Genomic DNA, 25,501 nt, shown 5'->3' on the forward strand with positions numbered 1-25,501 from the left:
GGAAGACAAGTGTCAGCCATCACCCCTGGCTAAGGATCAAAAATAAAGCTAGGAGCAATGCCAGGGCAATTTCATAGCTGGCAAGGGATATAATTAAAAGAGAATACAGCGAGGCCTGGTGGCAAAGGCTAGTCATTTCCAGCTACTTGGAAGACTGAGGCGGGAGGATGGACAGTTCAAAGTGTGGCTGGGCTACAAAATGAGTTCAAGTCCAGTCTGGACAAATTAATGTTTTTTTTAAAAAAAATTGTGTCGGAGCTGGGGGTGTAGTCTCATGGTGGAACACTCCCCCATCCTGTGCCAGGTCCTCAGTTCAATCTACAGGGGCCAAAACTTAAAGGTGAGCCTTGCTCTATGCCAAAGTAAATCTATTATATTTTTTCTAGTTAAACGAACTATTTGCTGTTTTCTACAGTTCCATCTTTTCATAGCATTAAGATCCTTGGGTTGGGTTTAAAATTCATTAAAAGCATCAGGGTAGGTTTAAACATAGGTGTGAAAAAGGTATACAATTCATTTCAGTGTTTAAAATCATAGTAGCCAAAATATCAAGGGCAGACATAACAACTCAAAAGATTTCCTGTTCTAACCGCCCGAGGCGCTAACCAGTCTGAGCTCACGTGGAAGTAAGTATTACCTAAAAACTGTCCCTGGCTCATGGTGGGCCACCCTGCCAGTGCCCAGAGAATGAGCCCATGGGGCTGTGGTGTGCCCTTCACCCCAAGCTCTGACTCTAGCCCTTAGGGAAAGGCTGCAGTGTTTTTTTTTTCCCCTCAAACATTTCTACAGACTACCTCAGAATTGTGGGAACACAGAATCATCATAGCTGGGAACTCATTTTTAACTTGTCTTTCTTCCCCCCACCCCAGAGGCTGCAGCATGGAGCGGCCGGTCACTTATCCATCATGTTAAAGATCATCTCGCAGGTCAGCTCCTCATCCTGGCTCTTGCTCCTGGCTGCACTTTCACCTTGGTGGTCCTGAGCTGGCTCCCCAGGGCACTGTGACTCCTGGAAGGTGGCGCCCTCCTGGGCAGCAGAGTCTTGGGAAGAAGATAGGGGGTGAGAAGATGTGAGAGAAAGCCAAGACATCCAGATCGGGGAAAACCAGAAAGTATACATCGCCGTCAACCAATGTGGTTTGAACCCAGCAGCAGCCACCCACGCCAGAGACACAACAGTTGTCACTCTCCTGTCTCTAGGCAGGACTGCTCAGCCCATGGCAGCGGAGTCAGAGGCTCCTTTGTGGGGACCCAGCAGGTACTATAGGAGACCAGCAGCTTCTCATCCATGAGATGCCTGTGGCACACTTCTCTTCAGATGTGGCAAGCAAAACTGTCACCAGACGTCACCCAGGAAATGGCTCAGCAGGTAAATACTTACTGTAAGCCTGAGCCTGATGTTCTGAGAGGGGCGAGTGTGGGTGACCTTGCAGAGGTGTAGCTGCACATAGCCATGTGGATAATGTTGACAATCCTCCAAGTGACCTGTCCCCTCCCTCACTGACTCTCTGCCTGGGGTTACTAATGGGACAAACAGTACCAAGATTAAAACTAAGTGGTTAAAAAGGACGTACCGTTGTCTGGTGCTGCTCCTCCCTCCACTGCCTGCATCTTCTGTTCCTGTCTTCGTTTTTTGGAGGTGGCCAACTTCTCAGTCTCCAACCGCTCAGTTTCTGGGTCACACTTCTTCCTGTGTCTCTGCAGGTTACTCTGTGGACAATGGCACGGGCTACATCAGTGTCCCCGTGTGCAGTTTACGTCTCATGGTTAAGAGATGGGCTTTGATGGGCCCATTGAGGCAGTTCAGCAGGTAGAGGCACGTGTCACTAAGCCTGCTGGCCTAAGTGGGATCCTGGGGACCCACAGATGGAAGGAGAGAGCTGACTCCTGTAACTTGTGCTCTGAGCTCTGCATGTGTGCTATGGAACGCTATGCCCCCGATACACCACAAAATATGTCAATAATTGCGCGCGCACACACACACACACACACACACACACACACACACACACACACACACACGCTTCAGGAAGTCAGAAATGTACATCTTTTAGATTTTGGACCAAACCCAAGAAACAAACCCAAACCAAAATGACTTTTGAAGTGTGTGTGTGTGTGTGTGTGTGTGTGTGTGTGTGTGTGTCTGCACCTGGGTGAAGGTGTCTCTGGGGACCAGAAGGGGGCGTCAGGTACCCTGGACTGGAGTAGTGGATGGCTATAAGCCATCGGATGTGGGTGCTGGGCACCTAAGTGAGGTCCTTTTGCAAGAGGAAAACATCCTCTTCACCGCTGTCTCTCCAGACCCCAAATGACCTTTTAAAGGGTGCCCTCCCTCTTACAATTAGCAAATAGCTGGCTTGTTTTCATTTTAAAATAAGAGCTTTCAGGCTGGGTGTGGTGACGCACGCCTTCAATCCCAGCACTTGGCAGGCAAAGGCAAGCGGATCACTGTGAGTTCAAGGCCAGCCTGGTCTACAAAGTGAGTCCAGGACAGCCAAGGCTACACAGAGAAAGCCTGTCTCAAAAAAAAAAAAAAAAAAAAAAAAAAAAAAAAAAGAAAAGAAAAAAAAAAGCTGTCAAAGAGAAGATTGAATTTATCTTTCAACAAAGCTTCTACTCAGAAAAGAGAGGCCTGCCACTAAGCCAGAATCTCAAGGCACTGTCTATTTCTATGCCCAGCGTCATGCAAAGGCCTATCAGCCACCTGGCTGCAGAGGCCTGTCATCTGGCTGCTCTGCTGAAAGCTGGGTTCAGGACCCAGGCAGTTAGTGTTTGCACCATACTGGAGCTCAGAAAGGAAGGCTGGGTGTGGTGGCTCATGTCTGCAATGCTAGCTGAGGAGGGAAGACAGAACTAAGATATCAGGTATAAAAGACAGGACCCGGGGGCTGGAGAGATGGCTCAGTGGTTAAGAGCACTGGCTGCTCTTCTAGAGGACCTGGGTTCAATTCCCAGCACCCATATGACAGCACACAACTGTCTGTGACTCCAATATCTGACGCCCTCACGCAGACATACATGCAGGCAAAACACCAAAGCACATAAAATAAAAATAAATAAATTATATATATACAGGACCCACCCTGGCTGAGTGTACTTGAGGCCCAGCTTGGGATTTGGTGGTCTTTTACCAACAGAACCTGCCTTGCCAGGGTGCCTCAGTTTGTGTGTTCCTTTGTATGACATGGAAAACAATCTGGGGGCTCATCCAGGGCCTACCTGTGGAAGTGTCTAGATCCCCTGACTTGTGGGGGTACACCCTACTCCTGCTGTGATGGCCCCTGGGTCTCTGGTGAACAACATCCTTTTGCCTCATGATCTCAGGAAAGTAAGTTTCTTGGCAACAAAGGGAGGGCCAAGAAAATTCCACAGGGAACCAGGAGGGGAATGCAGGGAGTGGCAAAGTACTCCTTGGTGGTTGGGTAACCCTGGAGGTTGAGTAAGGGTGGACAAGATGCCTTGCTGACCTACAGTTCCACGTGGTTCCTCAGTGGCTTCTTCTTCTTCTTCTTTTAAGTATTTTATTTAATTGTAGTTTATGTGCGTTGGTGTGAGGGTGTCAGATCTTGGAGTTACAGCCAGTTGTGAGCTGCCATGTGGGTGCTGGGAATTGAACCTGGGTCCTTTGGAAGAGCAGGCAGTGCTCTTAACCACTGAGCCATCTCTCCAGCCCTCCTCGGTGGCTTCTGATGGCGAGGACACACCTAACAGAGGGCCTGCCCCACAGGGGAAACAGCTGATAACACCTGAGAACAAAGCCTCTCTTGGCCTTAACAGTAAAAAGGAAGTGCTTACTTCTGGCCACTCTCAGGGCCTTAAACAGTTGTAAGAGAGTTGTAACCGACACTGAGATAAGACATGTGCTTCCTCCACAGCCCTGTTATCCCACTCCCTAGACATCAGGCCCAGATGCAGACTTGGTACCTCATAGACAATGATTTCTCACTAGTGCCTTTCTCCTTGATAAGTAAAACTGCCACCCTGGGATCGTACTGTAGACCTTGATTCGTGGCTACCTATATCCAAGAGATACAGGCCCACTACCGTTTTAACCTAAATTTACTACTGGCTATATTTCGTTTCTCTCTTTATCTAGGAGCCACTGGTGGGACCTCACAGCGATTCTAGACACTCCAATGTCACCAAATAGCCTGAAAGCAGACCCTGTGACCAGCCTTTAGGCCAAAGGAGAAACAAGGAAGAACCTGACAGATGCGAAGCAAGTTCAGACATTTAATGATTACCCTCTTCCCCTGGGGCCTGCTACTTACAATGTTAATCCAGTCTGCCCTCCCTTCTCCCTCATCTTTTTCCAGGGACCAGTCAGGACTTCCTTCCCTCCATACACTGGACGTTACACAAACGAAACTACTGACGCACCTTTGCGGTCTTTCAGATAGGGCCGCTGAAGAAGTGACCCTACATGCCATTATAGGGTCGGGCAGACAACCAATCCAGCTCCTTCCAGCTGGAGAGGCTCACTGAATATGGCACCTAGAGTGCACCTTCCATCCATGGGGCAAGGTGCAATCAGCACGTATGTCTGGGATAAAAGATGAGGCCATCTTGAATGAGCACGCTCACTACCCCAGTTTGGGTTCCGGCACACCCTTTTTACATAAAGAAATTCCCCTGTCAAGAGACTTTTAATTTGGCTCATGTGTTCCTCTGGGAATGGGATACACTGAGATTTATTCTTTTCCCAGCATAGTTGCTCATAAGTGGTCTATCCATGTCTGCCATGAGGCTGCCTGAAGCTGGGAGTATTTATTCTATGTACGGCGCCCGGATCTGCAATGCTTTGTATAAAGTAAAACTTGATTTTAGTCATGGAGGTGGTAGGGTCAGGAACCCTCCAAGCATCCAAGACAAGCCATGGGCTGCTCCCACCTACCCTACCCTCCACCTGCAGTGTAGGAAACAGCAACTGCCTTGCCTGCCCAGTATAAAGATTCGGGCTGATAAAGTCTAGTATATAAGCTGAGTTAAAACACATGAACACAGATGTGCGAACCTTCAAAAGGCAGCAGCCCAAGGATAGTAAGCATAGCACGCTTAGATGCGTTTATAAACAGAGACAGTGGCATGTGACAAATCCCCAAGCATCAGAGATATCACCTGGGTCAGGATTAGGGCCTTCACTGGAAAGGGAGCCATGTTGCTGGCTGGTGACATTCTGATGCAGAAGACCGAGTGATGTGTGTGTGCTAGCAAGCAGAAATTTGTGAATGCTTTTAGATTAAGCTTGGGACGAATCAGGGCGCACTTGTCTGTGGCCTTCTGCCTTGGATCAGCATCCTGCTGGAGAGCAACCTGTGACCCTATAATGGGCTCCTGGTGCCAGGGCTCCAGGGAAGAAATGTTAACTCCCAGATGAGGCAGCTACTTAGGTCGCCCATCTACAGTTCTTCATCCTCATCCTGGACTCCCTACTGCCCCAGAGACAGACAGACACCCTACAGAGAACCTGACACCAAAAGGCCACCAGTGGGTGGGCACAATTAGACATGCCCCTCCTCCCCACATTAGAGAAAACTGGCCACAGGCTGTGCCACTTCCCCTTTCTCCGACACCTGTAAGAAGGGGCTCCACTCTTTTATTATCAGACCACCCCCCACTGTGCTGTCTGTCTGTCTGTCTGTCTGCCCATGGCATTAACAACTCTTCAAATAAACTTCTTATCCAAAATCCTGAGACTGCTCTCTTAGCCTGAAGGTATATAGGATTCATGTCTCCAGCTGCGCTTTCATTTTTAACAACCAGAACCACCCAGCCACGCCGCTCCCCAGTTCCAGACTCACATATGCTGTGGTGTGATACTTGTTTGTTAAAGCCTGACATTTTTGAAGTCATTCATTATGCAGAAATAGAAGATGAATACACCAACTGACAGCATATAAAGTGAGTGTGACTCGATGCCCGGTTTTACACCCTGGAAGTGCCTGAGAATGGAAATTGCTCTGTGAAGACGCCTGCGTTTAGCTCACTGGACAGTTGTCAACTACCACGCTTTGAAAACCAGGTCCTGCCCAACATGAGGCCTACAAACCTTTAATCCCTGCACTCAGGAGGCAGAGGCAGATGGATCTCTATGGGGTTGAGGCCAGACTGGTCTACATAGCAAGTTCCAAGACTAGCCAGAGCTACATACTGAGATCCTGTCTCAAAAATGAAACCAGAAAACTAGGTTCTCTCAGGAGTCAGAGAACTCCCAAACTGTTTTCAATACACTGTGTGGACAATCTGCCTCAGGGTCCTCCAGAGCTGGGCCTGGTGGGGCAGTAGTTTTACCTAGATGTAAAAAAATAAGGTTAGAAACAGACAATGCTCTTAAGTAAGTGCCACACAGCAAATTCTTACCCACCAAAGAATACAACTAACAGACCATAGAGCCTGGCCTGGTGGTCCAGACCTGCCTTCCCAGCTACTCAGGACACTAACGCAGGAGGAGCACAAGTTCAAGGCCAGAGTGGACAATTTAGCTAGAGTTGGTCTCAAAATAAACAAATAAATAGGGGGCCTGGTGGAGTGCTTGCCTGGCATGCACCTGGCCCGGATTCGATCCCCCAAAGGCTGTGTGTATGGACTTCCCTTTAGCCTGCCAAGGGAGAGTGTTTATAAAAATGCTTGAGTTTTCTGGATCCAAAGACTAGCAAAACCTTCCTCAGAGGACGTGGTGGCTGTTTGAAGTCCTGGTAGCCTTTGAGGCAGAGGGTGCTTACCCAGCGGGAAAAGCATTTGCCACACTTGAGGCACAGGTGCACATCCGGGGTGACGCTTGCATCATGGTACTTCCTCAGGTGCAAGGTAAGCAGCTGCTTCTGCTGGAAGTGCTGGTCGCAGGCGAGGCAGGAGAAGGGCTTCTCTCCTGTGTGTATGCGCATGTGTGCTGTCAGGCACCGCTCCTGAGGGAAAGCAGGGACACAGCTGACACAGGAAGGTTCCTCAGAACTGTGTGCTAAGGGACCAGGGGCATCCTTGGCTGCACGTGGAGCTCTGAGCCGGCCTGAGTTACAAGAGACCTACTCAAGAAACCAAAACAAAAACTCTCTACACTCCACACTTTGAAGATTTTAATTTTGTTTATGTGTGTGTGAGTCTCTCTCTCTCTCTCTCTCTCTCTGTGTGTGTGTGTGTGTGTGTGTGTCTACCAGAGGAAGCTAGAAGAAGGTGTTGGATCCCCCTGGAGCTAGAGTTATGTATGGTCAATTGTGAGTCACCTTATGTGGGTTCTGGGAACCAAACTCTGGTCCTCTGTAAGAGCAGCCAGCACACTTAACCACTTGTCATCTCTCAGCCCTGAGCTAGCCTACACTCTGAAAGGCAGTGTGTGTGAGACCCTGCCTCTTGTGTCCACTGATGAGGCAGTCACTGAGCACTGAGGCACAGTGAGGTCGCTGCACACTCCACAGGGCTTTTTGTATATGTGGATGAGACATAGCAGTATTTATTTCGAGAAACCCAAAGTGAGTGATTGAACAAAACCTTTTTGAAAAGTTAAAAAGAAAATCAATACCCTATAAACCAACACTACATCCTAATTTACAAGATGTATAGGCTGAGTGTTTGGGCTGGAACTATGAGTTAATTGCCCTGTAATTCTTCTGCTGAGACTGAAAACCTGCTTCAGGGAGCTCAGGAGAAGCCTCCCTCTGTTTCTCCCTGATCTATGGGGTGTTTGTTAAATATACAAGAACCCAGGAGTGCAGACACATTGTTTAAAAAAAAAAACAAAAAAACCATAGGTTCCCGGGGAGAAAGCTCAGTGGGTAAAATGCTTCCGGGCAAGCATAAACGGCTCAATGTTGGGTCTCCAACACTCCCATATAAGCTATGTGTGGTGGCATGTCCCTGACATCTCAGCTCTGGGAGGAGACAGTCAGGTTCCTGGGGCTTTCTGCCCCCCTAACCTAATCATGGGGCTCCCTGATCTGCGGAAGAGTAATGAGGAAAACACTGGGTGCTGAGCGCGGGACGTGGGCTCATCCCACAGCCGAATGGAAGCCTGCTTCCCAGAGATCGCCTGATCCTATCCGATCAGGAAGCAGCAAAATTTGATGCGGTGACGACAGTGTTTCCAAAATCCGAACTCTAATGTTCTTCTGGAAGGGGAAGTTTTATCAGTGGCAACATGACTCCCCTAGATTGCCCACTGTGCTATCCATTTGTCAAGAGAATGTCCCCTGGGGTGCTCATCACTACATGCAGAATCTGTCACCCAGTATTGTTCAAATGGAAGTGATGACCACTGGAAAATGGCTAGTAGGCCTGGCAACTCAAACTACCCCCACTCCCTGGGCTACAGAAGACAGGGGAGGTGCCAGTTACAGCATCCATCTCCCCCAACCGGACATTAGAAACTGTTGGGTTAAGGTTTACTATGACGAAAACCTTGAGTGTATCACTGAGGACACTTAAAATCATTTGTGTGTGTGTGTGTGTGTGTGTGTGTGTGTGTGTGGTGTGGGGGCTGTGTGTGTGTGGGGCTGTGTATGTGTGTGTGTGTGTGTGTGGTGTGGGGGCTGTGTGTATATACTATGTGGGGGCTGTGTGTGTGTGGTATGGGGGATGTGTGTGTGGTGTGAGGGTAGTGGGGGGCTATGTGTGTGGTGTGGTGTGTGTGTGTAGTGTGGAGGATGTGTCTGTATGTGTGTGTGGTGTGTGTGGGCTGTGTGTGTATGTGTGTATGTGGGGGCTGTGTATGTGTGTGTGTGTGGTGTGGGGGCTGTGTCTATATACTATGTGGGGGCTATGTGTGTGTGGTGTGTGTGGTATGGGGGCTGTGGTGTTTGTGGGCTCTGTGTGTGTGGTGTGAGAGTAGTGTGTGGTACGGGGGTAATGTGGGGGCGGCTGTGTGTAGTGTGGGGGCAGTGTGTGGTGTGGGGTTAATGTGGGGGGTGCCTGTGTGTGTGGTGTGGTGTGTGTGTGTGTGTGTGATGTGAGAAATTGGAGGGTGTCTTTGTGGAACTGGTTCTCTCCTTCTACTTTTACAATGGTCTGGGGATGGAGCTCAGGTTGTCAGGCTTGCTGGAATGCCTCACTGACTGGCAGAGGTAGCACTTAACTGCCAAGCCATCTCACAGGGCCCTTCAGACATTCTGAGTGATATGCCCTTTGTTTGGGCTTCCTGGCAGGAAGTTCACATCCATAGCCAGTCCAGCCTTGCAGGGTGTCACTGCCGAAGACACACCACTGCTCTGCCATCAGACGTCCACACAGGGGCGAAGCGGACCACCCTGGCATCACTTTGATGGTGGCCTGGCTTGTGTGGGCCCCCGAGTGTGGTGAGGATCTCGGTCCTCTCTGCAGCTTCAGGTGATGGCCAGTGGCCACTTCAGCTCCTCTGAGCTGGTTGCTGGGTCAAGCCGAACTCTTCCGAGGTTATCAGCGGGGGGTGGTCTCTTTTCTTTATGTGTGTGTATGTGTGCGCATACGTGCACAGAGCTCTGATCCCCTGGAGCTGGAGTTATAGGTGGCTGTCTGCCTCTCAGCATGGGTGCTGGGGTTTAAACTCATGTGGGACAGCAATCGCTCTTAATCCTTCCCATTTTTATTTAAATTTATGTTTATTGTTTTATTTTAATATGTATGAGTGTTTTTGCTTGCTTTCATGTACATGTACCCTGGTACATGCCCAGGGAAATCAGAAGAAGGCGTGTCAGATCCCTTAGAACTGGAGTTACTTTGAGTTATGGATACTTGTGTACCACCATGTGGGTTCTGGGACTCAAACTCCTTTGTCAGATTAGCAGCAACTGCTCTCAAGAGCCTAGCCATCTCTCCAGCCCCTAGCCTCTTTCTTAGGAAGGACTGCTTCCCAGTTTCCCCGTGCACTCACACACCTGACTCACACACACCTTACCTGCATGCGTGAGGAGTCACACACAGTACCTGCTTGCACGCATAATCACACCGCTCACACTTGAACTTCTTCTCATTCTTATGGGTCCTCTGGTGCTGGATGAGGGCGTAGCGCTCATGGAAGCCAGCGGGGCAGTAACGACACTTGATCTCCTCGGGGCTGTGGCTGTGCATGTTGCGTAGATGGACGCCTGTAAGAGCCGCAGGAGGCACGGTGCTCACCGGTGGCAGCGCGAATGACCAGGGATTTCTCACGTGGGGAGTTCTGGGTATTATAGACTCTTCTTTGGCACCCAAGGGCTCCCCCACCAGTTTGCCTCCCTCAGAGATGGCAGACTGCCTCCATATCCAGGTAGGGCATGGATGTCCCCTCCCCCACCCCACCCCCCAGCACGATGTGAAGGAGCTAACCAGAAGTTTCCATCTAAAACCTGCTCAACGGGGAGATCGAAGCTAGAAAAGATTGGCCATGCATGGACACTGAGGCACAGTGCAGGGGGTCAGAGCAGGGCTGTGCAGTTTTCTGTAACCGAACTGTGACTGCTGTCCTGCTGGGAGTCCATGTGGCACTATGGGAGGCTATCCAAAAGACACAGGCATAGCGGTGAAGGGCCCTGTACCTCCTGACTCAGAGAGGGCAGGTCACCTCATTCTTACAGGGAGATGAAGAGCCAGTGTCCACACAGCACCCCTACAGGGGCGGCAGAGCTGTCACCTCTGGCCTGTGGCAAACAGGCTGTTTTGGTAACTGGCTAACAATTCTTTTGTCCTAACAGGTCTTAGTGGGCAGTGCTTTGCAGTACCTCAGGAACCGTAGCAGCATTGGCAGAATGTTCCAGATGAAAGGTAAGGTTGGTCAAATGCTTTACCCCTACAGGAATATTTCCAAAATCTCTGGGGTTTCCCAGGGCAATTGGGAGGACTTTTGATTTTTTTTTTTTTTTTTCCCTGACACTTTTACTGTCTCTTGTAACATCATAATTTTGGGAAAGAGGGCGGGAGGACCGGTTGGGAGACTAAGGCTCTCTTGCCAGCTTTTGGCCTTCAAAGTTCCTTGCGCTAAATAAATTCTGTCCTCCACGGCTCCCTCCTCCTATGCCAAAGGCCCCCCTCACCCCTAAGTTCAAGCATGCAGAGTCACCCATGCAAATCTCGTCCTTTTCCAGGGTACTTCCTGTCACAAGGGCTCACCACAGGAGAAGGGAGACTTGTGTCACAGGCTGCCTCTTACTGAAGCAAGTTCCTTGGAGAGACCCTGTTTCAGCATCTCTTCTATATCCTCAGCTCCCAGCAGGGCGTGCAAAGGGCAAGCTGAGGAGGGAACAGGGGCTGAGCCGAACTTCTAACGCAGCTGCCTTTTGATAACCCAGGTCATCAGGGTGACTGCTCCTAGCAAAAAGTTTCTCTGGGGCTGGAGAGATGGCTCAGAGGTTGTGAGCACTGGCTGCTCTTCCAGAGGTCCTGAGTTCAATTCCCAGCAACCACATGGTGGCTCACAACCATCTATAGTGACATCTGGCGCCCTCTTCTAGGTACACATGCAGACTGAACACTGTAATATGTGATAAATAAATAAATCTTTAAAAAAAAGTTTCTCTGTTTCCTTCATACTCAGTGTCCTATATGTAAAAGTAAGTCTAACATGAGATAAAACAACACCTGTGGAAATGATCATACATGTATGTGCACTGGGCCACACCAGGACCAGGCTGGCCAGCTTCTGAGCTGCACTTACTCAGATCAGCCACCAGAGGGTGGTGCAGGACCTGTTTAAAAATTATTTAGGCTTCTGGAGCTGGGTGGACTTTGCAGCGTTGCAGGCCCAGGCAGGCCAAAGGGACACAGTTAAGCCAGACACTCACGCAGGTCGCTCTTCCTCCCAATGGTAGTGGCGCAGTGGGGACACTCGTATTTGGGCACATTGTCGCTATGCTTCTGTACCATGTGGATTTTCATGGTCCCACTCTGGGTGAACCGGGCATGGCAGGTGGGGCACTCATAAGGCTTCTCGCCTGTAAGAACAAGTGACGCTCTGGAGTATGGGTCCCCTGTGAGTCCCGGCCCTTCCCAAGGGACGTGTGTGCTGGCGTGTCCTCTCCAGGCAACTCCTTTCTGTAGGTTTTAGCCTCAGTGGCTTGGGACTGGGAAGGCAAGCCACACAGCACGGTCACAGGGCCCAGATGTGAAATTCTCTGATACTGGTGGCCCCTCACCAGCTCACGGCAGCTACATGAGACTGTGCGTGCATAGTCTTTACCTAAGAAACCAACTGAACAGCTGCATGGCTCTCACCTGCGTGTGTGCACATGGCTCTCACCTGGCTGGGTGCTCATGGCTCTCACCTGGCTGGGTGCTCATGGCTCTCACCTGCATGTGTGCACATGGCTCTCACCTGCGTGTGTGCACATGGCTCTCACCTGGCTGGGTGCTCATGGCTCTCACCTGGCTGGGTGCACATGGCTCTCACCTGGCTGGGTGCACATGGCTCTCACCTGCGTGTGTGCACATGGCTCTCACCTGGCTGGGTGCTCATGGCTCTCACCTGGCTGGGTGCTCATGGCTCTCACCTGCGTGTGTGCACATGGCTCTCACCTGGCTGGGTGCTCATGGCTCTCACCTGCGTGTGTGCACATGGCTCTCACCTGGCTGGGTGCTCATGGCTCTCACCTGGCTGGGTGCACATGGCTCTCATCTGGGTGTGTGCACATGGTTCTCAACTGAGTGTGCGCACATGGCTCTCACCTGAATGGGTCCGCATATGGCGCTTCAGCTTGTAGGTGTCCTTGCTGGCATAAGCACACTGGAGGCACTGGAAGGGACGCTCGCCTGTGTGTGAGCGCATGTGGCGCTTCAGCTTGCTTGCCTAGGACATGTGGGGAGGGTCATTGTGATGGGAACCTCAAAGTGGCCAGGGCGTCAGTTAACCAGCTTCTTATGACAGCTGGCAGGGGAGCTCATGCCTGCAACTCTAGCACTCAGGAAGCTGAGGCAGGAGGATTGCTGTAGTTCAAGAGGCCCATTAAAACTACATCAGGGGACTTTGTCTTATACTGACTCCCTCCATGCAAACAAACAAACAAACAAAAAACCCAGAAAGGAGAGAAAGAAAAAAAAAAAAAAAAAAAAAAAAAAAAAGCAAACCCAGGCATGGCAGTACACACAATTCCAACTTTGAAGAAGCTAAAGCAGGAGGATTGTTGCAAGTTTGAGAACATCCTGGGTCATATAGTGAACCCAAAGCTAGCCTGTCTACAGAGACCCTGTCTCAAAATGCAAAAGTAAAACTTTAAGTTAACCAGACCTCAGTATTACGGCATCCCATAAAACAGAACTACCCTATCTGCTGGTGACTCTTAATTTTTTTCACTGGCTGTATGCACAAGGTCCTTTGGGGTTAATGAGCCCTGAGTGGAAGACTTCTACACTAAATTTCACTTTACAAATAGAGCAGAGCACTTTACTCAGCACTGTGTGTTTCTATCTTCATTTTAAAGACCTTTCCTGCTCACAGCAGTAAAGTTTAAGTCACTTGTAAACACACAAGCCGGAAAAGCTTTCCAAAGTGGGGGAACCTGCGCCATTAGCGAGATGGAGAGCCACCTGCAAGATGCCTGGAGTTCAGAGTCCTCATGGGTCCTCTGCTAACTGTGTTCCAGACAGAGACGGCCCCTTGCCACGAAGTCTGGTTTTGTGTGCTCTTGGCTTCTTTTAAAACATGTTTTGTTGTTTTCGAGACAGGGACTCACTTTGTAGTTCAGGATGGCCTCGGACATGCAGCAAGCTTGCTGCCTTACCCTCCTCCGTGCTGGTCTCATTTCACTTATGCGGGAGGCACAGGCAAGGAGGTCTGTGAGCTTGAGGCCAGTCTGGTCTACATAGTGAGTTGCAGGCCAGCCATGGCTACAGTGAGTACTGGACCAACCAGGGCCACATTATGAAACACCCGTCTCAAACACAAACAAAAGTAACAAAGAGGGAAGTTTTAAGTGGAAGGGAATGGACTCTGTTAGGTTTTGGAGGCCATTAAACAGGAAATAGCATGAAACCTCTCCTTCGCCCTGGCAGTGTCCTCTAGGAATTCTGAGACCAGACTTTCACCGCGAACCCTTCTTCGTATTTGCTTCCTAGGGAGCAGAGTCATCAGCCACACTGGGCTGGAGGCTTGGGGACCAACACCAAGTCTGCTTACAAACTCAGAAAGGCAGCATGGACCTGCTTGCCTGGAATGCAGAAGGCATGCCTGGGCCAGAAGAATACCCAAGACCAGAGGAAGCCTTCAAGTGAAAAACAGAACCCACGATGGGCAGCTCAGCCTGGATGTATTGTTCTGAGGGAGAAATATGGAAGCCAGGCTGCTGTGGCGTACGTCTCTAATCCCAGCACTTGAGAGGCAGAGGCAGGTGAGTATCTGTGAGTTTGAGGCCAGTCTGGTCTATAGAGTGAATTTCAGGAAAGCTAGGGCTACAAAGAGAACTGCTGTCTAGAAAAAAACAAAGAAGAGGAGGAAGAAGCAGAGGAGGAAGAGGAGGGGGAGGAGGAGGAAGTAATAATTTGGGAATAGTGGAAAGAAAAAGATTTTTTTTCTTTTTTTTTTAGAGACAGGGTTTCTCTGTGTAGCCTTGGCTGTCCTGGACTCGCTTTGTAGACCAGGCTGGCCTTGAACTCACAGTGATCCCCCGGCCTCTGCCTCCCGAGTGCTGGGATTAAAGGTGTGTGCCATCACACCTGGCTCTAGAGAAAGAATTCCTAACACTGCAGTGTGGGAGGGCTCAGGGTTCAGTGAGGAAGTGGAGGAGGTCAAAGGCGGCAACATAGGACATCCCTGCCTGGCTTTTCTCAGTAGGCAAATGCTCTACCACTGAGCTCCATCTCCAGCCCTCTTTTAACTTTTTACTTTGAGCCCATGTCTAAGTTGTGCTGGCTGGCTTTGAACTCGCGATGCAATCCAGCTAGGCCTTGAACTTGCCTCCCAGGGGCTCAAAAAAAAATGCGAAAGCATAAGAAACAGGTATGTCTAATTCTCTTTCTTGCTCATGAATAAAAGGATGGAGCAGGAAGGGGCATCACCTCCTCTCAGTGCTAGCCAGCAAGCAGCAGCAAATAGTGGCGGCAGCCTAGTGGTCAGCGCCCCATGGGGTCATCATCCCTGGGCACATGGACACTCTGCCACTGGGCAGGATTTCTGAGCTTTGGTGTCTCCTTGTCAGACACCTTCTGCTCCCTCACATTGCTGCCACAACCCTTGCCTCAGATAGAAAAGCTCTTTTTAAAAATAGCCACAGTGAAAAGAGGTTCTTGGAATCGAATTCTGACCCGTCTGTGAAATCCCCCAATTTATGAAACACACTTGCGTCATTGCCAAGCTTAAATGTTCGCTGTCCCCTTTAGCTTAGTTCCTGTTAGAACTCCCTGCTTAACCCTCCTCATGCCAGGTTCACCACCAGGATGCAGCCAGCTTCCTCACATGAAACGGAACCTTGTACACGGCCTGCTGGGAAAGTGGGCCTGAAAAGAAGACGCCAAACATGGCCTTTGTTTTTGCTGAGGTAGGAGCATCCCAAGTTCAAGGCCTGTTTGTGCTGCAGAGTGAGTTCAAAGCCAGCCTGAGCAACCTAGTGATGCCATGTCTCAAAATAAAAGACATAGCTGAGGGCATAGCTCGGAGTTAGGGCCTGGGTCCAAACCAAAGTACCACATTCAAGACATGCATACACATACACACACGCACACATGCATGCATGCACGCACGCGTGCACGCGCACACACACACCACCTAGTTGCCATGGGCAGAGCATGCAGCTAAATCCCATCAGAATTGCTGGTGTGCAGTGTGTGTGGACAGGGTTACATCTTCAAGCCGGTAGCTCTGTCTGTCCAGGTGGGGTTGAAGCAAAGCTCAAAAGCCTCAGGCCAAATCTCCAAGTTCTCTGCTAGGGGAGTTCTCTCTCTCTTTCTGTCTCTCTCTCTTTCTCTCTCTCTGTCTCTCTCGCTGAGTGTTTTGCTTGTAAGCATTTCTGGGTACTACACACATGTCAGAGGCCGGAGAGGGCATCAGATCCCTTGGAATTGGAGCTACAGACACCTGGCTGTGAGCCAGTATGTGGGTGCTGGGAATTGAACCCAGGTTCTCTGCAAGAGCAGCCAGTGTTCATAACTGCTGACTAACACTCAGCCCCAGGGTTATTTCTTGACCATAGATAATATCTAGAATCTATACACCTTTAAATATTACTGGGGGTGGGAAACAAGATGGCTGAGCACTAAGTATGTGTAAACCTTGCAGAGGACCCGGGTTCTGTTCCCAGCGCTCCTGTCAAATGGCTTCCAACTACTGTAACTCCAGACCCAGGGCATTTGATATCTCTTTTGGTTTCCTCGGGGACCTGAACTCACATGCACATACCACCCTCCATCCTCAATTAAAAATTAATAAAATTAAATATAAGTAAATATTGTTTGCAGGCGGGGGCTGGGGTGGGGGGGAGCAGCAGCAGGATAGCTTCTGCCACCCAAGCCTGGCGGTCTAAGTTTAATCCTCCAGAAGGGCAGAACTGACGTCATCAAGTTGTCCTCTGATGCTCACTCTCAACAATCCTCCTGCCTCCATGATGGGATTACAAGTGTGAGTCTAGCATAGGTTTTAAAACATATCTTTGGTATATAGTTGGGTAACAGACTGGCGTCCCCTCAGGGTGGTTGTATCTCGCTGTTGTATAGGGCTGACTGTGAGGGAGCTCACCTCAACACTGGCATACTTGCATATGGAGCACTTGAAGGGTTTCTCGTGAGTGTGTTTGTAACGCCTGTGCCGGACCAGTTCCCCGCTGGTGACAAATGCCATGTCGCAGTCCCCGCACTTGTAGGGCCTGGTTCCTGGAAAATCATGTGGTTTTACACTTTTCAAACAAGACTTAACTGCAAAACTTCCAGTGACTTTCTAGTTTTGAAATGGCAGTCTGAAAAGCTTCGGCAATTAAGAAGTTCTTTGAACTATAAATATCACAGATGTACGAGACGGCGTTCTGGGTAACAGTTAGTGCTTTTAACTGAAATTCAAGAAGGCGTTGGGGTGGGGGAGAGCAAAATTAAGCTGAGAATGGTGTGGCAGGCTTGGAACCCCAGCACTCAGAAGGCTAAGGCAGGGGGATTGGTGGTCAGATAGTATAAGCCTGAGCTACAAGTGAGACCCTATTTCCAAAACAAAACAAAACTAAAAAAAAAAAAAAAAAAAAAAAAAAAAAAAAAAAAAAAAAAGAAAGAAACAAAGCTAAGCATAAACTCACACACAATGGAACCCCTTTCTTATTTGAGGGTAAGATCCAAATGCTCCCTGGATGCTTATGATAAGGGTTAATAAATAAATTAACAGTAAAAACCAGAACCAACAACAATAAGAAATTGACAGATCAATGAGCTGGGCCTACGTGGTCCAGGCCCAGCATCCTATTCACTTAGGGGGCACAAGTTCTGGGCTAGCCTGGGCAACTTAGACCTCTCAAAATAAAAAGCACAGGGCTGGAAATGTAGCCCAGTGGTGGAGCCCTTGCCTAGTGAGCTTAAGATCCCTTCGGTAGTCCTCGGCACCAATGAAATCACGCTTAGCAGACGTAAGAGGATACCGACGAAAACTGCTTAAACCACAGGCCGAAAGGAAAACCATTTAAACGTCTGAGTTGCTTCTTCGACAATTTTCCTGTATGTCTGTAGTGCCGAGGATGGACCCTGGACCCCTGCGTGTGCTAGGCAAGTGCTGTGCTACGGAGCTCCACCCTAAGGCTGACCATCAGCGACAAAAATGGCAGACGGGGGAGCCTGGGTGAAGAGAGAACTCACTGGGTTTCCCCTGCACCTCACTGAGATTTGTGGTGCACCTGTGAAAGAAGGCCACCTGGGGGCGCCTCACCTGTGTGGGTGTTGACATGGTTCCGAAGGAGAGTGATGGTGCGGAAAGCCTTCAGGCACAGGTGGCACAGGTGTGGCCTCTCATCACTGTGAATTTTTAGATGACGAGTGAAAGTCGACAATTTGGAAGAAGTGAACGGGCAGGCATCACACTGGAAGCTTCGAGGTTTTCCTATAGGAAGAAGACACACACTGATGGATCTGGAAAGACCTATCTTGAGCAGTCCCAGCAAAGGGCAACGTAACTTCTTTAGCCTCATACTCTTCGGGATTATGAGATTGCTCAGAACCTCAGGACACCCCATTCTCAATAGAGAGCATCTTGTCAGAAAATACACAGCTTCTGTTTCCTGCCATAGGGCTGCCTAGGTCCCTAACCCACCTTCCCTGTTGTGTAGAACGGACAGACACTTGTGACTCCCGTTCCAGAGGATCTGGGGCCCCCTTCTGGCCTCCATGGGTACTACACACAGGTGGTACACAGAAATACATGCATATGTACACATACATTAAACATAAACCGATATTATCTGGGCAGTAGTGATGCATGCCTTTAATCCCAGCACTTGGGAGGCAGAATCAGGTAGAGCTCTGTGAGTTCGAGGCCAGCCTGGTCTACAGAGCAAGTTCTATGACAGCCAGGGCTATACAGAGAAACCCAGTCTTGAAAAAGAAGAAACAAGCCAGTCAATCTTATAGAAATATCACCTAGAGTGTGGCTTGGATTAGGGAGGGCAGATTCTAGCTTCCAGCACTGTGGGGGATCACATCTGCTGTTAAGACACCGAGAGAAAGCCAGGCATGGTGGTGCACACCTGTATCTGCTGTTAAGACACTGAGAGAAAGCCGGGCGTGGTGGCGCACACCTGTAATCCCAGCACCCAGGAGGCAGAGGCAGACAGATCCCTGTGAGTTTGAGGCCAGCCTGGTCTACAAAGTGAGTCTAGGACAGCCAAGGCTACATAGAGAAACCCTGTCTGGAAAAAAAAAAACCAAGCAAACAAAAAAGACACCAAGAGAGTGACTGGTGCTTGGGGACAACAGCCATTGGAGCCAAAGATGTAAGGACATTTCTCCATATGTGCAAAGCAAAAAAAACGGTATACTGGTGGCTCCCGGGGCCTGAGGCGAGGGATGGAAAGTAATGCAATGACAGAGATAGAGAGGGTGATTAAAAAAAAAGTCTTGAAGAGAGACTCAAATGGTATATACTCACTTACAACTGGACACTAGCCCAGGGGGCAGGTCCCATGAAAGTCTGCACCTACCAGGAAAGTGGGATAGAGGTGAGAATATCCTATTGAGACTCTAGGTGAGAAAAATATAGGGGATAGGGAAGTAGGTGGATCCAGAGGGTCCTAGAAACTTACAAGAGGAACATTATGATGGGTGGATCTGAGCCCAGGGGTTCTGATTGACCAAAGGCACCAACCAAGGACAAAATGCGCAGTCATCATCAAACCCCTACCCAGATCTAGCCAAGGGACAGAACATTCTCTACAGTTAAGTGGAGACTGGGGACTGACTTTCACACAATCTCTGGTGCCCCATATTTGGCCATGTCCCCTTGACGGGGAGGCCCAATCGCACTCAGAGGAAGGATAGCAGACTACCAAGAAGAGACTTGATACCCTAGCACCATATTCAGGGGGAGGAGGTCCGCCTCGGTCACAGTCATAGGGAAGGGGGATTGGGGTGAAAGTGGGAGGGAGGGAGGAATGGGAGGATGCATGGGATGGGATAGAAAATGAGATGTAATATGAATTATTTTATTTTTCAATAAAAATGTGTTAAAAGTAAATAAATAAAAGATCTTCCAGAGGAATCTCCATCCCTGATCTCAAGTTGTACTATACAGTAACAGTAATAAAAATGGCATGGTACTGGCAAAAAAAAAAAAAAAAAAAAAAAGTCTTGAAATTAGAGCGGTGATAGCTACTTGGGGTTACAAATGTATTAAAAGTCAGAAAATAAACTAGGAGAGAAGTTGGGGGCTTCAGCCTCATAACCGAATGAGAAATTACCATAAGGCGAAGAGCCGAGGCTCCACCTTCAGAGGCAGAAACCTCCAGGAACGACCCTGGCCACAAACAAGGGAACTGAAGTGTTGGCAGTGTGGCTGGTCCCTTTGTAAACTGAGTCAACTCCTTCCTTACCCTAGCCATGGGCTACCAGAAGAGAAAGACACTGTCAGAGAATGGCTTTTTAGTTGTTTGGTTTTGTTCTTTATTCTTTCCCGACTGGGGAAGGAAGCCAAGGTCTCATGCATGCTGAGAGAGTGCCCAGCTACATGCCAGTCAGACAGAACTTTTTAAAGTCAGCTAGAAATTGAGATAATGGGGTAAAATGTCTTGATTTAAATAAGTGAGAAATTACTTTGAAACAGCAGCCCATTAAGTCACTGTGAGAGGCAAATTCTTCCTGTGGGCTGCTAGGATGCTGCCTACTGCAATATTATTATGAGGCCTCCACAGAGCTTCACAGGCCCCTGCCTCTGAGTACCTGTCACTGAAACTGCGAGAAGGCCGTGGATGTACACACACAAACGCCACTCCGTCTGCTCTCTTGACCCTCCCTCCCAGCTCCTAGCCTGGCTTCACACAGTAGTCCCTGCCTGGCTCTCCTTCTTCCTGGTCCCCAACTTTGCTTGGCCCCCTCTCCCAGACTCTAACCTTCTCCAAGAAAAGTTCCCTGGTCCCATTCCTTATGTGCTTGCTCTATATAGGGCTCACTGCCCTGCTCCGTAACTACCTGCCCCCTGCCCCTACACCCACCCACCCCCACCAAGAAACTTCAAGCCAGAAAGCAGAGCCCGGGGCCAGCCTGTGATTTCCGTGCTTAATGCTTCTTGAAACATTTTAAAACAGCCTTTAAAATGTCTGTGTGAAAAATGAAAAACAAAACAACAACAACAAAAAGCAAAACATGTGGATTTGATTTACAATATAGAACAATCCTGTAACTGTTAAAATTTCTTCCATCTCCTGATGGTTCTGAAAGTAACGTTTACCCATCAACACTTCAGACTTCTGTAACTGCCACCTTCCCACAAGAGAAACAGGGGCTTCTCAGTGTGTCATGCAAGCTGGCCAGCCTACCCTTGGTCTTCCTTCGAGGTTTGGTGGCATCATCTTTTGGCATACTGGTCTGCTCTGGCTCTGGCTGGCTTTGCTCTTCTTCAAGGCTTAGATGGGAAATAGTCAGAAGGAGTTCTTCACTTCCTTCATCTTCCGGTTTCGTTTCCACAAAGAGGAAACTGTCTTCTCCATTCCTGTCTGGCCCTCCCTCAGGCAGCAGCTGGTCCTTTTCATCTTCAGACTGGTAAGTAACAAATGAGCAATTAGAGGCGACCCTGGTGGTTACAATCTGATAAAATTCTTCATGCTGGCAAACTGAGGAACACAGAAAGAAAAGCAAACATGCAGGACGGCTCATGGCCAATCGAACACTTGCTGCTAAGCCATTGTTAACTTAGCATCAGGGGTCCTGTGGTGACTCAAGCTTTGTTGTTTTATTTGTTTTGTTTTTGCTTTTCTTGAGGGTGGGGGCAACAGGGTCTCAGCTTCAAACTCACAATGTACCCAAAGGCAAGCCTGAACTTCTAATCCTCCTGCCTCCATCTCCCGAATGCCAGAATCACCACAGTGTACCAACAAGCCAGTTCACACCAAGCCAGCTCATACCATACGGTTGATGAAACCCAGACTGCATGCATCTAGCAAGCACCATACCAAGTGAGCTACATCTCCAGGCCATAATATTTCTCTTCCCACTTCCTCTTTCTTTCTTTCCTTCTTGGTTTTTCCAGGCAAGGTTTCTCTGTTACCAGAGCCTTGGCTGTCTTGGACTTGAATTATAGACCAGGCTGGTGCTTCTAACTCACAGAGATCCGCCTGCCTCTACTTCCCCAAGTGCTGGGATTACAGGAGTATGCCACAATGCCTGGCGCATAATATTTCTTCTTTAAAAACGCAATGTGAGCTGGGTGTGGTGGCGCACACTTTTAATCCCAGCACTCGGGAGGCAGAGGCAGGTGGATCACTGTGAGTTCAAGGCCAGCCTGGTCTACAAAGCGAGTTCAGGACTGCCAGGGCTACACAGAGAGACTCTGTTTTGAAAAACAAACAAACAAATAAGCAAAATAAAAATAAAAACACAATGTACTTTACATTATTAGCATCATTTCCAGTAACTTTTATAATTCTTTACACAAATGCACACATACACACACACTTGTGTGTGTTTATATATGGTAAGGTGTGTGTGTGTGTGTGTGAAGGTGTTATTTTAATATATTTTGTTTTCCAACTTCAAAATATCATGTCTATACCTAATATCATACAATGCCTCAATCTTAGAAAAACCAGTTTTACTTTTTTTCTCTCCCATAAGGCACCAGTGTGTAAAACTGAAGCATACCTCCCTCAGGGCTGTGCTTTCCCCCAAGTTTGGCATTAACTCTTGGTCCTCCTCAGCCACCAGCACATTTTCCCACAGCAGGTGAAAATGCATCAGCTCTTCCGGGATGCTGACGGTCATGCAATGTTGAAGGTTGAGCTCGGGCTCTTGGTCCCGCCGCAGCACGGATGGCAACTGTAGGACGCTTTCTGCCTGTGGTATTAGCACTGAAAGCTCCTCAGAGTGTGGCATGCTCATCCATCCCAGCCCCTGTAGGTGCACATCTTGGGACTCCAAGTGCGCGGTCTGCAGGGTCGGGATCTGCCTATCGCTCTCTACCGGGACCCACAAAGGCAGCTCAGGCTCATCTTTCTGGGACCCGGCATCCAGAAGCTCACAGCTGTTTTCGGCCTCCGCCTCGACAGCATCCTCCTGGGCTTCCACTCTTTGGACCTCACCCTCCTCGTTTTCCTCCTCTAGGTCTCCAGACTTCTGCTCTTTGATTTGGGTGAAGTGCTCAGAAGAGACAGGGATGGCTGCCATAGTGACGCCCCCTAATGGAAAGAGAGCATGCAGCCTTTACCGGGTACAGCAGACACGGCTTTTGAGCAAGAGGCACCAGCTGGGGCCAACATAGCAAGGCAACTTGGGCTCCGTACTGAGACCATGTCTCAACCATACCCCAAACCCCTGCAAAAGTCTCAAGAGGGACTTAGGTTATAATCCAACATTCTAAGTCCCAGGCTGGGATCAGGATGGTGAAGGTCTGCGCTGGCATGGTCCAGGGCTGAGCAAAACCGGGGTCAGCGCACAGGTTCCCACAGGCCCACCCTCACCAATCCCGTGGGACACTCGAGGCCTTCAGGACAGAGCAACTTCTCTTTGGGCCTCATGGCTTTTGGCAACCATATGCACAGGGCGCACCCAGCTCCATGCTCGCCTCCCACACTAGCGCCTCACCCGTCTTGCCCAGCCCGTCTTGCCCCACCCAGCCTCACCCCACCCATGCCCATGCCCGTTGGTGCTCTCCAGGAGGCCGAGGCACCCAGGGTCTCACCACAGAGGCAGGGTAGTCGACCGCGTGGCCGCCACCTTGCCACCTCGTGCAAAGTGGCTTTTTTCGTGCTGCCGCCGCTGCCACCACCTCCCCTTGGAGAGCCTTGCGCAGGCGCTGGGGGGGGGAAGTGGGTGGAGCCAAAGAGAGGACGATCTTGGAGATGGGGGAGTGGAGTAAGCGGGCACAGGACCCAAAGGGGGCGCTGAAGTCCTGGAGGGGACGATGGACAGAGAGGAAAAGATGGAGTCCTAAAGGGGGCGCTGGAGACGCATAGGGAGTGATGGACAGAAAGGAGAAGTCCTGAAGGGGGCGCTGGAGACATGGCGGGAATAATGGACAAAGAGGAAAAGATGGAGTCCTAAAGGGGGCGCTGGAGTCCTGGGTGGGAGTGGAAGATGGTCAGAGAGGAAAAGATGGAGTCCTAAAGGGGGCGCTGGAGTCACATGTGGGGGCAGGTGATAGACAGAAAGGAGTGGTCCTGAAGGGGGCGCTGGAGGCATAATGAGAATAATGGACAGAGAGGAAAAGATGGAGTCCTAAAGGGGGAGCTGGAATTGTGGTGCTGGGGGTTGGGTGGGGTGGGGGAGGGGGGATTTGGGGGGGTAGGGTGGGTAGAGGGTGGAGGGGAGTTGAGGGTTGAGGGGTGGGGGTGGGGGATGGGGGGGTGAGGTAGGGGTGGAGATGATGAGCAGGGAGGAGCGGGTCCTGAAGAGGACGCTGGAGGCGTGGTGGTAGTAGATGATGGATAGGAAGATGGAGAAGTCTAGAGGGGGCGCTGAAGTAACAAAGGACCAAGTGGAGGGGAACTAGCCTGGAGACTATGGGAGAACCGACAAGATAAGAGTGCTAGAGAACTCGAGGAGGCAGAGGCAGGCGGATCTCAGTGAATTCGAGGCCAGCCTGGTCTACAAAGAGAGTTCAGGACAGCCAAGGCTACATGGAGAAACCGTGTGTGTGTGTGTGTGTGTGTGTGTGTGCGTGCGTGTGCGTGTGCGTGTGCGTGTGTGATGGCGGGGGTGGTGGGGTGGGAGGGAAGTGCTGGAGAGGAGGGTCTTGCAAGAGGGGAGGAGGACTGTGTGTGTAGGGGGTGTGCTGGGTGGTAGAATGGAGTTTAGAAGGAATCTTGCGTTATAAAATGGAGGGTCACAAACCTCGTGGGCACAGGCGTGACAAAAGCGATGTGAGGGGGGAAGACAGAAGGGATTAGGGAGGCCAGAGAGAGAAGGATGGAAACAAGAAAATTCCGTTGAAAATTTGGAATATTGGAAACTTGTAAAATATATTTTTATAAAATCAGGAAGCCTTAACTGCGCTGTCTTCGGCCTAGTGTTTATCGTCGACCTACCCGCTGCAGCCTTTGCTGAAACAGCTCCGGGCGCCATCGCAGAGGTGGAGTCAGGGCAGAGGTGCTGAGATGGAACGCAGGAGGCAGATGCCAGGAGGCCTGGACCACCGTAGCTCCCTTTCAGCTCTTTCTGCTTGATAATTCTCCCAGCAGAAGCCTTCCTTGTGGGCAGGTGGCTGGTAAAAACTCCATTGCATCCGGTTCTCTTTTTTGCTTCTTGAGCGTGTAGCCTAGGCTAGAAAGCCTGGAGCTCGCTATGTAACTCAGGCTGAACTGTTTCTACTTTTCATTCATTCATTCTTTTTTTATATCGTCAAAGTTTTAACATTTTTATTTACTTATTTTGAGTCAGGGTCTCCTAGCGAAGGGAAGAGCCTTTAATTCCAGCACTCAGGAGGCAGGAGCAGGCAGGTCTCTGTGATTTCCAGGCCAGCCTGGTCTACAAAGTGAGTCCAGGACAGCCAAGGCTACACAGAGAAACCCTGTCTCAAACAAACAAACAAACAAACAAAAACCAAAACCAAAACAAAACAAAAGACCGTGAAAACCACCTAGGTAACTTATTTCTTTTAAAGTCTGTTCTTCAAACTACGTGCTTTCCTTTGAAATTTATCCCGACATACAGATATATTTATTCACAACCAGCAAACTGGCTTACATTTTTGAAATGTGTTCGATGTTGAGTGCTGGGATTAAAGGCATGCGCCACCACGCCTGGCTGTTTTCACAGTCTTGATTCAAACACAGTCCCCAATACCTGGGGGCAGATCGCCCACCTATCTGTAGCCAGGGAATTTTTCGCTGTTCACACGATTGCCTTCTCTCCTAGGCTGTTCTCCAGGTACTTTTTTTCATAGTCCTTTGTCTCTTATTTGCATATATGCAAAGGTTTTTTGAAAAAATTTTAATAGTGCAACTTGATAGAACTCAAGTCAAGT

General features: G+C 49.6%; 1 protein-coding gene across 1 annotated transcript; it reads right to left on the bottom strand.

Moving 5' to 3' along the window:
* Positions 1-892: 892 nt before the first annotated feature.
* On the bottom strand, positions 893-24,600 carry Ctcfl (CCCTC-binding factor like). The gene is made up of 12 exons (XM_051144852.1): positions 24,564-24,600; positions 23,219-23,332; positions 22,183-22,715; positions 20,862-21,081; positions 17,765-17,935; positions 16,601-16,734; positions 12,604-12,724; positions 11,724-11,873; positions 9,892-10,052; positions 6,723-6,905; positions 1,575-1,710; positions 893-1,041 (listed from the first exon to the last, which is right to left on the bottom strand). The coding sequence occupies exons 1-12, from the start codon at positions 24,598-24,600 to the stop codon at positions 893-895; spliced, it is 2,109 nt and encodes a 702-aa protein (XP_051000809.1).
* Positions 24,601-25,501: the final 901 nt, after the last annotated feature.

The sequence above is a fragment of the Acomys russatus genome, chromosome 4 (genome assembly GCF_903995435.1).
Source record: "Acomys russatus chromosome 4, mAcoRus1.1, whole genome shotgun sequence".
NCBI lineage: Eukaryota > Metazoa > Chordata > Mammalia > Rodentia > Muridae > Acomys > Acomys russatus.

Coding starts and splice junctions, on each gene's coding strand:
- Ctcfl (XM_051144852.1), bottom strand. CDS start 24,600: ATGGCGCCCGGAGCTGTTTCAGCAAAGGCTGCAGCGG. Junction 11,874..12,603: donor CCATATGCGGACCCATTCAG/GTGAGAGCCATG, acceptor TTGTTCTTACAG/GCGAGAAGCCTTATGAGTGC. Junction 1,042..1,574: donor AGGAGCAGCACCAGACAACG/GTACGTCCTTTT, acceptor CTTCTTCCCAAG/ACTCTGCTGCCCAGGAGGGC.